At 54.2% G+C, this 12,879-nt stretch overlaps 1 protein-coding gene and 1 long non-coding RNA gene across 3 annotated transcripts in view; both read right to left on the bottom strand.

Annotated features, from left to right (window-relative positions):
• The window catches only part of GPI (glucose-6-phosphate isomerase), a 48,550-nt gene extending 42,522 nt beyond the window's left edge, over nt 1-6,028 (bottom strand). The window contains exons 1-5 of one of the 2 annotated variants that reach the window (XM_065536425.1): nt 5,985-6,028; nt 5,620-5,748; nt 4,576-4,666; nt 4,161-4,229; nt 1,985-2,104 (exon numbers count right to left, since the gene is read on the bottom strand). In XM_065536425.1, coding sequence (XP_065392497.1) covers nt 1,985-2,104; nt 4,161-4,229; nt 4,576-4,666; nt 5,620-5,741 — 402 coding nt within the window. In that variant the 5' untranslated portion in view covers nt 5,742-5,748; nt 5,985-6,028. Of the gene's footprint in view, nt 1-1,984; nt 2,105-4,160; nt 4,230-4,575; nt 4,667-5,619; nt 5,813-5,984 lie in introns of those variants that run through there. The other variant, XM_005588784.4, reaches the window with a different exon arrangement.
• Nucleotides 6,029-6,514: 486 nt separating this feature from the next.
• Nucleotides 6,515-10,914, bottom strand: LOC135968664 (uncharacterized). The gene is made up of 3 exons (XR_010583588.1): nt 10,699-10,914; nt 7,143-7,270; nt 6,515-6,543 (listed from the first exon to the last, which is right to left on the bottom strand). It is a non-coding gene; the product is annotated as an uncharacterized lncRNA (long non-coding RNA).
• Between the last annotated feature and the right edge of the window lie 1,965 nt (nt 10,915-12,879).

Genomic DNA, 12,879 nt, shown 5'->3' with positions numbered 1-12,879 from the left:
AGAGCTTGGATGATCACCCTTGGCGCATGCATAGCCCACACAGACACACCGGCATCACCCTCATTCTCCAGGCTTGAGGACGTCTGCCAACCCACCCCTGCAGAATCACCCCTGGGATAGACACTGAGGCAAGTGCTTGATGTGGGGAAACTTAGCTGGTCTCTGAGGCAACCCCTACCACCCTACACACAAGGAAAAGGAGGCATGTTACATGCACTGTCACTGACACACAGACACCGCTTACATACTTCCAGGTGGAAATAAGTGGCAGAAGAGCAGGGAGAAAACCAAACTGCGTGCATGTGCACGTGTGTACATGTTTCGAAGAGGAGATGACAGACGTGTACGTGCACAGGAACTTTCTGGAAGACTTCACAGGAAAACTTTTCTATTTTTTAAATTTATTTTTTGAGACAGGATCTTGCTCCGTTGTCCAGACTGGAGTGCACTGGTGTCACCATGGCTCACTGCAGCCTCGACTTCCCAGGCTCAAGCCATCCTCCCACCTCAGCCTCCTGAATAGCTGGGACTAGAAGTATGAGCTGCTGCGCCTGGCTACAGGAAACGTTACAAAGGCTGCTTCTGGAGGGTTAGCTGGGAATGGGGATGAGGAATTTTTTTTTTTTTTTTTTGACAGAGTCTCACTCTGTCGTCCAGGCTAGAGTGCAATGGCACACTCACAGATGACTGCAACTTCTGCTTCCCAGCTTCAAGTGATTCTCCTGCCTCAGCCTCCCAAGTAGCTGGGATTACAGGTGTGTGTCACCACACTTGGCTAATTTTTGTATTTTTAGTGGAGATGGGGTTTCACCATGATGGCCAGGCTGGTCTCAAATTCCTTACCTCAAGTGATCCGCTCGCCTCAGCCTCCCAAAGTTCCGGGATCACAGGCATGAGCCACCCACCACACCCAGCCAGGGTTGAGGAAATTTTACAACGTTTTATCTATTTCTAGACTGGGTGATAAGGGCGTATGACAAAAGAGGTTAGAAAAAGCTCCTTCCAGCCAGGCGCAGTGGCTCACGCCTGTAATTCTAGCACTTTGGGAGGCTGAGGCGGGCAGATGACCTGAGGTCAGGGGTTTGAGACCAGCCTGGCCAACATGGTGAAACCCCATCTCTACTAAAAATATAAAAATTAGCTGGGCGGGGTGGCGCATAATTGTAATCCCAGCTACTCGGGAGGCTGAGGCAGGAGAATCACTTGAATCCAGGATGCAGAGGTTGCAGTGAGCTGAGATCGCACCACTGCACTCCTGTCTGGGCGACAGAGTGAGACTCCATCTCAAAAAAAAAAAAAAAGAAAGAAAGAAAAGAAAAAGCTCCTTCCTTTCCTGACTGGCCCGTCTCTCGGGTGCCTCACGTCTTTTTTTTTTTTTTTTTTTTTTTTTTTTGAGACAGAGTCTCGCTCTGTTGCCCAGGCTGGAGTACAGTGGCACAATCTCTGCCCACTGCAAGCTCTGTCTCCCGGGTTCATGCTATTCTCCTGCCTCAGCCTCCCGAGTAGCTGGGACCACAGGGGCCCGCCACCTCGCCCGGCTAATTTTTTTGTATTTTTAGTAGAGACAGGGTTTCATCATGTTAGCCTGGATGGTCTTGATCTCCTGACCTCGTGATCTGCCTGCCTCGGCCTCCCAAAGTGCTGGGATTACAGGCGTGAGCCACCGCGCCTGGCCCCTTAGGGCCCCACTTTCCATTTCGAGCCTCTGTCATTTGTCACCATGAGCCCACAGGTGTCTGTGATTCAGGAAGGAGACTGCCCCCACTTCTGCCAGCAGTAGGTTCCTTCAGAGCAGAGCCAGGAGAAATTCAGGCCTCAGCAAAAACCCCCAGGGTCAGCGATCACACAGGCAACTCCTCCCTTAAGCTGCAGTGAGAGCCTGAGTCCTGCCTCCAAGAAGAGAGGAAAAGTTGCCCCTCAGGGATCCCAGATTCCCATATACTCACACACGGCCAAGGGCGAGTCCGGCCCAGTAGCCACTTACCTGGCAGAAAGACTTCATCTTGTCCAGAACCTTGTTGACCTCTGGCATCACATCCTTGCCATCTACCAGGATGGGTGTGTTTGACCGGTTCCGAAGAGCCACGTGCAGCACAGCTCGACCCTGGGGATGAGGGTGGGTGTAAAGACTGTCCCCTCAACCCCAGGCAGCCATGCTCCCAGCTGGGCATGGTACCATAGCTCTATCCACTAGACAGGCAGGCCCTGAGGTCTCTGTTAGCAGCATGATCTTGTTCCCAGAACCCACTGTATGCTTACAGGAGTAGGAGCTCCCCAAGGACTTATGTGCTGCAGACAGTCGGGAGGAGATGGGGGCGGGACCCATACATGCCTAGGACAGGCCCAGAGGGCCTGCCATAGGTGTTCAGGGCATGAACAGTGAGAGAAAAGAGCAACAGTGGGCAAAGGCAGAGAATGGGGACAACACATGTCAGAAACAAGCAATAAATGCTTTCAGAAGCCGGGCGTCATGGCTCAAGCCTGTAATTCTAGAACTCTGGGATGCCAAGGCGGGTGGATAACTTAAGGTCAGGAATTCGAGACCAGCCCGGGCAACATGGTGACATCCTGTCTCTACTAAAAATACAAAAATTAGCCAGGTGGGGTGGCACACACCTGTATTTCCAGCTACTCGGGAAGCTGAGGCAGAGAATCGCCTGAACCCATTAGACAGAGGTTGCAGTGAGCCGAGATCGCACCACTGCACTCCAGCCTGGGCGACAGGGCGAGACTCCATGTCAAAATAAATAAATAAATAAATAAACGCTTTCCAAAAATGAGTGCTCACTAAGCCTGAAGTAACCTCATCCTCCCAATGCGTGTCCACGGTGTTTGCTGGCACCTTTTAGGCAGTGTCCTCAGCTCCTTGGATTTGCAGCAAGGTATGCAACTCAAGCTTCCCTCACCAAGCAGCCCGATTAACTACCAACTGCCAGGAACCAAACCAGACTTGAAGTCTGTGACCGGTGCCAGGCGGTTGGCCCGGCTACGTGAGTGAAACGGCCTGAAGCCAGCAGAGGAGTCCTTGAGGGAAGGTCTAAAGACCCTAGGTGGGCAGGAAAAGGATCATCTTGGGATTCCAACCCAGTGAGAGGCTTGCTAAGGTGGAAGGTTTCATGCCACCCCACCCTCACCCTGCCACACCCCACTCCTGCCCCACGTTTTATAGGTGAATGCACTCCTCCAGGAGGCCTTCCTTGATTGCATCCTCTCTCAGCTTAGACCCACAATGCAAGACAGGTTGAGTGTGAATCTCCACTTTGCCTCTTACAGCTACGACATCTTAGATAAGGGACGTGACCTCTGAACCTCAGACCCCTCCCATGTAAGAGGAGGATAATGACATCATGAGGACAGAGTGTGGGTGCTCAGTGTCCATTATACCTCCAGGCTTGGCTCCCATACTGAGTCAGGAACAGAGGTCCCCAGGCCTGGCCTCTCCACTGCTTCCTATTGACTCCTACTGCTTGAGTAGGCTGAAGTCTTTTTTTTTTTTTTTTTTTTTTGAGACGGAGTCTCGCTGTGTCTCCCAGGCTGGAGTGCAGTGGTGCGATCTCGGCTCACTGCAAGCTCCGCCTCCCGGGTTCCCGCCATTCTCCCGCCTCAGCCTCCGAGTAGCTGGGACCACAGGCGCCCGCCACCACGCCCGGCTAATTTTTTGTATTTTTAGTAGAGACGGGGTTTCACCGTGTTAGCCAGGATGGTCTTGATCTCCTGACCTCGTGATCCGCCCATCTCGGCCTCCCAAAGTGCTGGGATTACAGGCTTGAGCCACCGCGCCCGGCCCTGAGTAGGCTGAAGTCTTTAGTGATTAAGATTCTTCTTGTCGCTACTAAAACTTGCAGCGAGGATATATTAGAGTTAACTTCTCCAAGAAAATGTCAGCCTTGAGAAACTCTCCCTCTGGGTATGTGATGTCCTCCTCCCAGGCAGACACTGGGAACCATTCCAAGGAGCTCACCAAACCTAGACGGCCAATCTTGTGGAAGACACACCCTAAAGCCCTGCTACAAAGCAGGAGGAAAAAGGCCTTCAGGCCCCTCATTAAGCAAAAGCATTGCCCAAGAGAAGGGGTGAAGACACAGGGTAATGCGGCTAACAGTCAGATAAACCCCAAAGGGAAGGAAGGAGGCCCCAGAGGGTATGTGGGGCCTGCTCACCTCGGTGTAGTTGATCTTCTCACCATTGAACATCCGCTCCCGGGCGGCCTCCACGCCCCTGGACTTGGCCTAGGAAGATACGATACTGAGGCCTGGTCCCGCCCAAACTGACCACCCCAAGTGTCAGCCCCCAAACACAAGGCTTGGTGCTGTCCCCAATGAGACAGACAGATGGCTGCTGCCTGGTTCCCTCTCCCACTGTCTGGGAAAGGTCTACTCAGACATCAGACACTGGGGTCCCCGGGATGCTGCTTAGAACCTAAGCCAGGGCAGGTGCCTCACCTGCACAGAGGAGGTCACCGAGGTCGAATGAGAGGAAAAACTCAAGATGCTCAAGGTCCTGGGGACACCCAGGAGCCCAGCTTGCCCATCACTCTGTCAGTTACCAGTTACACCTCCCTAAGCAGAACATTACCAGGTCCACCAGCATCCGCATCACATCCTCCGTCACCAGGTTCTTGGAGTAATCCAGCAGGATATGCCCATGGTTGGTGTTGAGGGTCAGGCTGCAGAAAGATGGAGATGCTGCTGACCACACCCTGGTCACCCTAGTGGGAGACCTGTCCTGAGCAGGAGCTGTTTCCAGAAGAAACATCCTCCCTGACCCACGCCCCACAAGGGCCACGGCCACCCAGCACAGTGGTGATGTCTGTCACCTGCTGGCCCACCAGGATGATCTGCAACAGCAGCACAGAGAAAGAAGCCATCCTCACAGACCCTAGATGCAGGCAGACCCTGGGTGAGGAGCCTGGACTGAAGGCGGGGACCACCCCCTCCCAGGGCTTCCACTCTCTGCCGTAAGTTACTCAAGCACCCATCCAGATGACAGGGATGGCCACTGGGACGTCTAGCCCAGAGCCACAGCCGCTCCCCGCCCCTCCTCCACTAGCATCAGTGATCAGAGCTCGCTCGGCCGCACCCCGGCCCATGATTTCCTCCAATGCTCCTTCCCACTTCCCGGTCGTGCACAGGTCTCTTCTGCAGGAATCACGCCCGACGTCTCCACCCTTCCACCCAGCTCCCTCAAACCCCACGCCCGGGCTGCCCGCCCGGCAAACGGTCCCAAGCCCATGTGGCCAGGAGCGGATGGAAAGGGACAGCCCTTTCCCGCTTGCTGCGTCAGCCAGGGCCTCTCCTCACAACTGCGAAAGGAGCCCCTGCTCAAATGGCCGGAGCTGCACGGGGTGGGGGAGGGGAAACGTCCCCATGTAGAGGCCCGTTTTTCCTCGTGACGAAGCAGACACGGCGCCGAGACCCCCGGCGAGGCCGCAAGCCCCCAAGAACGCACTCCAAGGAGACTCCAAGGACGAAGTGCGGCCTCGGCTTGGGCCCCAGTCCGTGGCCTGGAGGTGGGGGGCGGGGGTCCCCGGGCACCACTGCCCCGGCCTCCAGACCCCATCCCCGCGTGCCCGGCTCCGGGCGCCGCGCGTGGCAGCCCCCGCCTCCGGCCCGCCCGCACCTGAAGTGGTTGAAGCGATCCTTGTCGGCATCGAAGAGGCGGCGCAGGTTCAGCTCGGAGCCGTGCTCGCGATACCATTGCTGCAGCTTCTGGAACTGGGGGTCCCGGGTGAGAGCGGCCATGGCGAGACTAGAAGGTACGCGGACTGGAACGCGCGCCGAGGAGGAAGGAGCGCTGGCAGCGCGCAGCGAGCAAGGCGCGGGGGCGCGCGGTGGCCTTTATGGCGCAGGCGCCCGTTCCGGCCCCACCCCTGAGCTCCGGCCCCGGCCCCGCCCCCGACCCGCGCCCCGATACCCAGGCCGGGTGCCCGCTAAGCGACCTTGCCCGCAGCCGCTGATCTGGGGCCTCAGCTCCTCTCTCCCTACCGCTTGCGCCACCGCTTCGCTGGCTTCTGCCCGGAAGTGGCTGTGGAGAGGGATGGGCAGAGCCCGGGGATCACTGGAGCCCAGAAGTTGGAGGCTGCAGAGAGCTACCCATGGCGCCACTGCACTCCTTGTGCGCTGGTCGGCTTCATTCATTCATTCGACAAAACTCTACAGCTCGAACACCTTCCACGTTACAGGCAGTGTTCCAGGCGCTGTGGATACATATGTGCCAAATAAGCAAGTACAACAGATGATGTGTGTCAGGTGCTGGTAAGGGCTATTGAGGAAAAGCAAGATGAAAAGGGTGCTGAGAATCCGGGTTGCAATTAAGAAGAAACTTACTGGGGCGGGCGCGGTGGCTCACGCCTGTAATCTTAGCACTTTGGGAGGCCGAGGCAGGCGGATCACGTGAGGTCAGGAGTTCGAGACCAGCCTGGCCAACTTGGTGAAACTTCGTCTCTACTAAAAAAAAAAAAAATGCAAAAATTAGCCGGGCCTGGTGGCACGTGCGTGTAATCCCAGCTAACTCGAGAGGCTGAGACAGGAGAAGCACTTGAACCTGGCAGGTGAAGACTGCAGTGAGCCACTGTACTCCAGCCTGGGCGGCAGAGTGAGACTCCGTCTCAAAAAAAAAAGGCCGGGCGCGGTGGCTCAAGCCTGTAATCCCAGCACTTTGGGAGGCCCAGACGGGCGGATCACGAGGTCAGGAGATCGAGACCATCCTGGCTAACAGGGTGAAACCCGGTCTCTACTAAAAAATACAAAAAGCTAGCCGGGCGAGGTGGCGGGCGCCTGTAGTCTCAGCTACTTGGGAGGCTGAGGCAGGAGAATGGTGTGAACCCGGGAGGCGGAGCTTGCAGTGAGCTGAGATCCTGCCACTGCACTCCAGCCCGGGCAACAGAGCGAGACTCCATCTCAATAAAAAAAAAAAAAAAAAAAGAAGATGAGGTCAGAGAGTGAAAGGGAGGCAACAAGATCACATAAGACCTTGTAAGTCATTGTAAGAATTCTGGGGCTGGGCACTCTTGCCTACAATCCCAGCACTTTGGGAGGTGGGATGGCTTGACACCAGGAGTTCAAGCCCAGCCTGGGGAAGATAGCAAAACACTGCTTCTAAAATACTAAAAATAAATTAGCAGGGCATGTGGTGGTGCACACCTGTAGAGTCCCAGCTACTCGGGAGGCCAAGGCAGCAGTATCACTTGAGTCCAGGAGTTCGAGGCTGCAGTGATTACGACCACTGTACTCCTTGGGTGTACAGCATGGGTGACACAGTAAGACTTTGTCTAAAAAAGAAAAAAGAAAAAAAAAAAGAAAATAGGGAAAGGCTAACAACGAAAGAAATGAGTGGCCACTGAGTGGTCACAGCACTTTCCAGGGAACAGCCCCGTCCACATGGCCCTTCTCTAAGAATTGTCAACTCTAAGATTTCACTGAGCTTCCACACCTAGCACAACCCTAGTAGTGCTGAACGGTATTTGTTCTACTGGAGTTCTTTTTTGTTTGTTTGTTTGGGATGGAGTCTCGCTCTGTCCCCAGGCTGGAGTGCAGTGGTGCGATCTCGGCTCACTGCAACCTCCACCTCCCTGGTTCAAGCAATTCTCCTGCCTCAGCCTCCCAAGTAGCTGAGACTACAGGCACCCGTCACCACGCCCGGCTAATTTTTTGCATTTTTAGTAGAGACAGGGTTTCACCGTGTTAGCCAGGACGGTGTTGATCTCCTGACCTCGTGATCCACCCGCCTCAGCCTCCCAAAGTGCTGGGATTACAGGCATGAGCCACCGCGCCCAGCCTCCCCTACCTTTTAACCTTCCATAATGTACACCTCTCGCAATTTGGCCTCTGTGATTCCCGGAAGCTTCAACTATTCCAGATTTCACATTTACTTTGAAACTCCAAAGTTACATGGATTTTGGTTTTTTTTTTTTTTCCTTTTTTTTTTTGAGACAGAGTTTCACTCTTGTTGCCCAGGCTAGAGTGCAATGGCACGATCTCAGCTCACTGCAACCTCTGCCTCCCTGCAACCTCCGCCTCCCAGGTTCAAGCAATTCTCTTGCCTCAGCCTCCCTAGTAGCTGGGATTACAGGCGCCCGCCACCTCGCCAGGCTGATTTTTGGTTTTTTTTGTTTTTGTTTTTTGAGACGGAGTCTCCCTCTGTCACCAGACCAGAGTGCAGTGGCACCATCTCGGCTCACTGCAACCTCCAACTCCCTGGTTCAAGCAATTCTCCTGCTTCAGCCTCCTGAGTAGCTGAGATTACAGGCATGTGCCACTATGCCCAACTAATTTTTGTATTTTTAGTAGAGATGGGTTTTCACCATGTTGACCAGGATGGTCTCTATCTCCTGACCTCGTGATCTGTCTGCCTCAGCCTCCCAAAGTGCTGGGATTACAGGCATGAGCCACTGCGCCCAGCCTAATATTCGTATTTTTGGTAGAGATGGGGTTTCACCATGTTGGCCAGGCTGGTCTCGAACTCCTGACCTAAGGTAATCCACCCACCTCGGCCTCCCAAAGTGCTGGGATTACAGGCATGCGCCACCACGCCCAGCCTGGATTTTCTATGTTAGCAGGAAACTAGGTTCCTATCAGGTGGGCCGTAAGTCACAGTGGCTACAGGGAGAAAACAGAGAAGTACGAAGAAAGGTCATTACTAATCCAAAGCCATTCATCATCATACTACAATACTACTAACATGGCCACTACTCTAGCCAGGTTTACTATGTGCAGAGTGCCATGCTAAATCCTTTCCATGTATCCCTCATGGCAGTCCTATGAAGGATACCCTGTTGTCCACCCCATTTAACAGAGAGGTTAAGAAATGTGAAACAAAGCCGGATGCGGTGGCTCACACGGTAATCCCACCACTTTTGGAGGCTGAGGCGGGCAGATCACGAGGTCAGGAGTTCGAGACCAGCCTGAGCAACATGGTGAAACCCCGTCTTTACTAAAAATAGAAAAAAATTAGCCGGATGTGGTGTTGGGCACCTGTAGTCCCAGCTACTCGGGAGGCTGAGGCAGGAGAATGGTGTGAACCCGGGAGGTGGAGCTTGCAGTGAGCTGAATCATGCCACTGCACTCCAGCCTGGGCGACAGAGCGAGACTCCATCTCAAAAAAAAAAAAAAAAGGAAATGTGAAACGAGGCCGGGTATGGTGGCTCACACTTGTAATCCCAACACTTTGGGAGGCCAAGGCGGGCAGATCACTTGAAGCCAGGAGTTTGAGTCCAGTCTGGCCACCATGGCGAAACCCTGTCTCTACTAAAATTACAAAAACTAGCCGGACATGGTGGCGGACACCTGTAATCCCAGCTACTAGGGAGGCTGAGGCAGGAGAATCACTTGAACCCGGGTGGCGGAGGTTGCAGTGAGCCGAGATCACGCCACTGCACTCTGGTCTGGGTGACAGAGTGACACCCTGTCTCAAAAAAAAAAAAAGAAAGAAAGAAATGTGAAACAAGCCACTCTGCTCTTAACTAGAGAATCAACCCAGGCTACCTGGTTCCTTCCTGAACCCTGTGCTTAATCACAGCCCTGTGCTGCCTGCCAGTTCCTCTTCAGTCCTAGGAAAAAAGTGGAAAGGAAGTGGAGAAGCAGGCAATCCCTTTCTCCGCTCATCATCCCAGTTATGTCTTATTAGTTGAAACACGGTCTCACTCTGTCACCCAGGCTGGAGTGCAGTGGCATGACCATAGCTCACTGCAGCCTTGAACTCTGGGCTCAAGCGCTTCTCTCACCTCAGTCTCCTGAGTAGCTAGAACGACAGGCATAGCCACCCTGCCCGGCTAATTTTCTTCTTATTATTATTTGTAGAGACTGAGTTGCACTATGTTGCCCAGGCTGGTCTCAAATTCCAGGCCTCAAGAGATTTTCCTGCCTCAGCCTCCCGAAGTGTTGGGATTACAGGTGTGCGTCACTGTGCCTGGCCATAAGGTCATTTTATATTCTGTTGTCTACCACCATCACTACAATCACTACCATATGCTGAGCCAAGTCCTGCAAATCGCAGAGCTTAGGGCTCAGAATCCCCAGGATCCTGGGGGCAGTGAATCTGGGAGGGGTCATGCCCCCGGACCAGGGATTGACCAAGGATAATCGAAAGGAAACCTAGCCCAGAAATTCCAAGAGAGCATGCTGCAGAGCCAGACACCTTCATGTGCCCCCTGCAAGATGATCTGGCCCCGAGAGAGGAGCGGACCAGAGGGTACACCTGAGAGCAGAGGCAAGTTAGGAAGTCCAGGGACAGTCCTTACTCTGGATAGCAAAGATTTAATTTCAAGCATAAGGCAGCCCTGGAAAAGTAACTGACTGCCACTGAGTATTGATGAAGCTAGCACTTACTGCAGGCTGTGGCGGGCACAGTTGCAAACAAGAGCCCCGTTCTAAAGATGGGGAAACTGAGGTATGGGCATTTAGACATCTCAGACCTTACTTCAGGGCCGCTGGACAGGGATCAGGCAGGCCCTGGAGGACAGGTAGTCATGGGAGAGAAGGCAGAGGGACTGGGGCAGGGGATTGGTGGGGTGGTCAGTTCTGGGGCCTGAGCTGAAGGAGTCGGGAGCGGGGCGTGGAGTGGCGTTTCCACGCCGATGGATTTTAGACATCTGTTTCGGGGCGGGGGGGCGAGTCCACCGAGGATGCTGAGTCATGTTGACTAGCGAAGGCGAGGGGCCCGCGCCTCTGGGGCCCCGTGGAGCTGCCGGGGTTGGCTCACCGTCTCCGGGGAGGCCACGGAGCAGGTGTAGGCGGGGTTGAGCGCGGATGGGGCGCGGCGGGGGGGGAGGTGCGCACGCGTGTGCGTGTGGGCTGGCACGTCCGGGTGGGCTGGGCGAGCGCTTGTGCGCATGTCCCCGCGCAGGGTCGGGGGCAGGAGTCCGGACACCAAGCCTTGCAGACACTGAGCCTTGCAGACACCCGGGTCCGCACGTCTGGGATGGACGTGGTGAGTGCACGTGCGCATGCGCTGCGTAAGGCTGTGCGCATGCGCACACCGGGAGTGGTGCGTGGAGGGGCCGCCTCCTCACCACGCCCCCAAGAGGACTAGAGCTTGTACCTGTTGTTGGCTTTACCGTACGCGACCGACTCTTGTCGTTTTGGGGCTTCATTACCAGAGTCCCGAATCCTTTGCTAGGTGCTTAAAAACATTTTCTTCATTGTACATAGGTGTTTCCACGAGAATAAAAAGCTTTACACTGGGGCCGGGCGCGGTGGCTCAAGCCTGTAATCCCAGCACTTTGGGAGGCCGAGACGGGTGGATCACAAGGTCAGGAGATCGAGACCATCCTGGCTAACACGGTGAAACCCCGTCTCTACTAAGAAATAAAAAAAAAAAGGGCCGGGCGCGGTGGCTCACGCCTGTAATCCCAGCACTTTGGGAGGCCGAGACGGGCGGATCACGAGGTCAGGAGATCGAGACCATCCTGGCTAACACAGTGAAACCCCGTCTCTACTAAAAAATACAAAAAATTAGCCGGGCGAGGTGGCGGGCGCCTGTAGTCCCAGCTACTCGGGAGGCTGAGGCAGGAGAATGGCGTAAACCCGGGAGGCGGAGCTTGTAGTGAGCTGAGATCCGGCCACTGCACTCCAGCCTGGGCGACAGAGCAAGACTCCGTCTCAAAAAAAATAAAATAAAATAAAATAAAAAAATAAAAAAATAAAACTAGCCGGGCGAGGTGGCGGGCGCCTATAGTCCCAGCTACTCGGGAGGCTGAGGCCAGAGAATGGGCGTGAACCCGGGAGGCGGAGCTTGCAGTGAGCTAAGATCCGGCCACTGCACTCCAGCCTGGGCGACAGAGCGAGACTCCCTCTCAAAAAAAAAAAAAAAAAAAAGCTTTACCTTTATTTGAGGTCTGCTTGGGCCTACGCGCATCTCCACCGTAGTGCTAATCCCTTCCCTGTCCTGGGACAGCCTCAAGATGTATTTAATAGTATTCTTTTAGCCCAACGCGAGAGCCTTTTCGTCTGGTTGTTTTTGTTTTTCGTTTTTAGAGACAGAGTCTTGCTCTATTACCCAGGCTGGAGTGCAGTGGTAAGATCTCGGCTCGCTGCAGCCTCGAACTCCTGGACTCAAGTGATCCTCCCACCTTGGCCTCCCAAAGTGCTGGAATTCCAGGCGTGAGCTGCTACACCCAGCCTCTGGTTCTATTTTTTTTGCTCAGTATTAGAATTCGTAAGTTCTGGCCCCGGCAACACATCCTTTCATGTCTCAAGTTGCATTGTGGTGGTCACAGGACCTGTCCTGCACCTTGCACATGTGGCCATGAACAAGACTCGCTCCTTGCTCTCATGGGGCCTTCATTCCAGTGAGACACAAATGCAAACACAAAATTCCAGAAGAGTGCTAAGTGCTGTCATGAGAAACGAAGCCAGGCTGGAAGATGGGCTCTAACCCCAGAAAACTGATGGAGAGGCCCAAGCAGCCTTGGGAGCAACAGGTAGGCAAGTTGGAGGACACATGGCAAGGCTACTTGGAAGTAGGGGAGGGTGCATGGGAAACTCTGAGGCTGTGGGGGGAGAGGCAGGAGCCAGGTGAAGTCCAGGTAGATAGCAGTGGAGATGTAAGAACATGGTGGAATTTTTTTTTTTTTTTTTTTTTTTTTTTTTTTGAGATGGAGTCTTGCTCTGTTGCCCAGGCTGGAGTGCAATGGTGAGATCTCAGCTCACTGCAACTTCCACCGCCCGGGTTCAAGCGATTCTCCTGCCTCAGCTTCCTGAGTAGCTGGGATTACAGGCACCCGCCACCATGCCCAGCTAATTTTTGTATTTTTTAGTAGAGTTGGGGTTTCACCATGTTGGTCAGGCTAGTCTCGAACTCCTGACCTTGGGTGATCCACCTGCCTTGGCCTCCCAAAGTGCTGGGATTATAGGTGTGAGCCACAGCACCTGGCTAGAACAT

Source organism: Macaca fascicularis, chromosome 19, assembly GCF_037993035.2.
Source record: "Macaca fascicularis isolate 582-1 chromosome 19, T2T-MFA8v1.1".
NCBI classification, from domain to species: Eukaryota; Metazoa; Chordata; class Mammalia; order Primates; family Cercopithecidae; genus Macaca; species Macaca fascicularis.
Note: the sequence above shows the minus strand (reverse complement) of the source record. Positions and strands in the feature narration are given on the sequence as shown.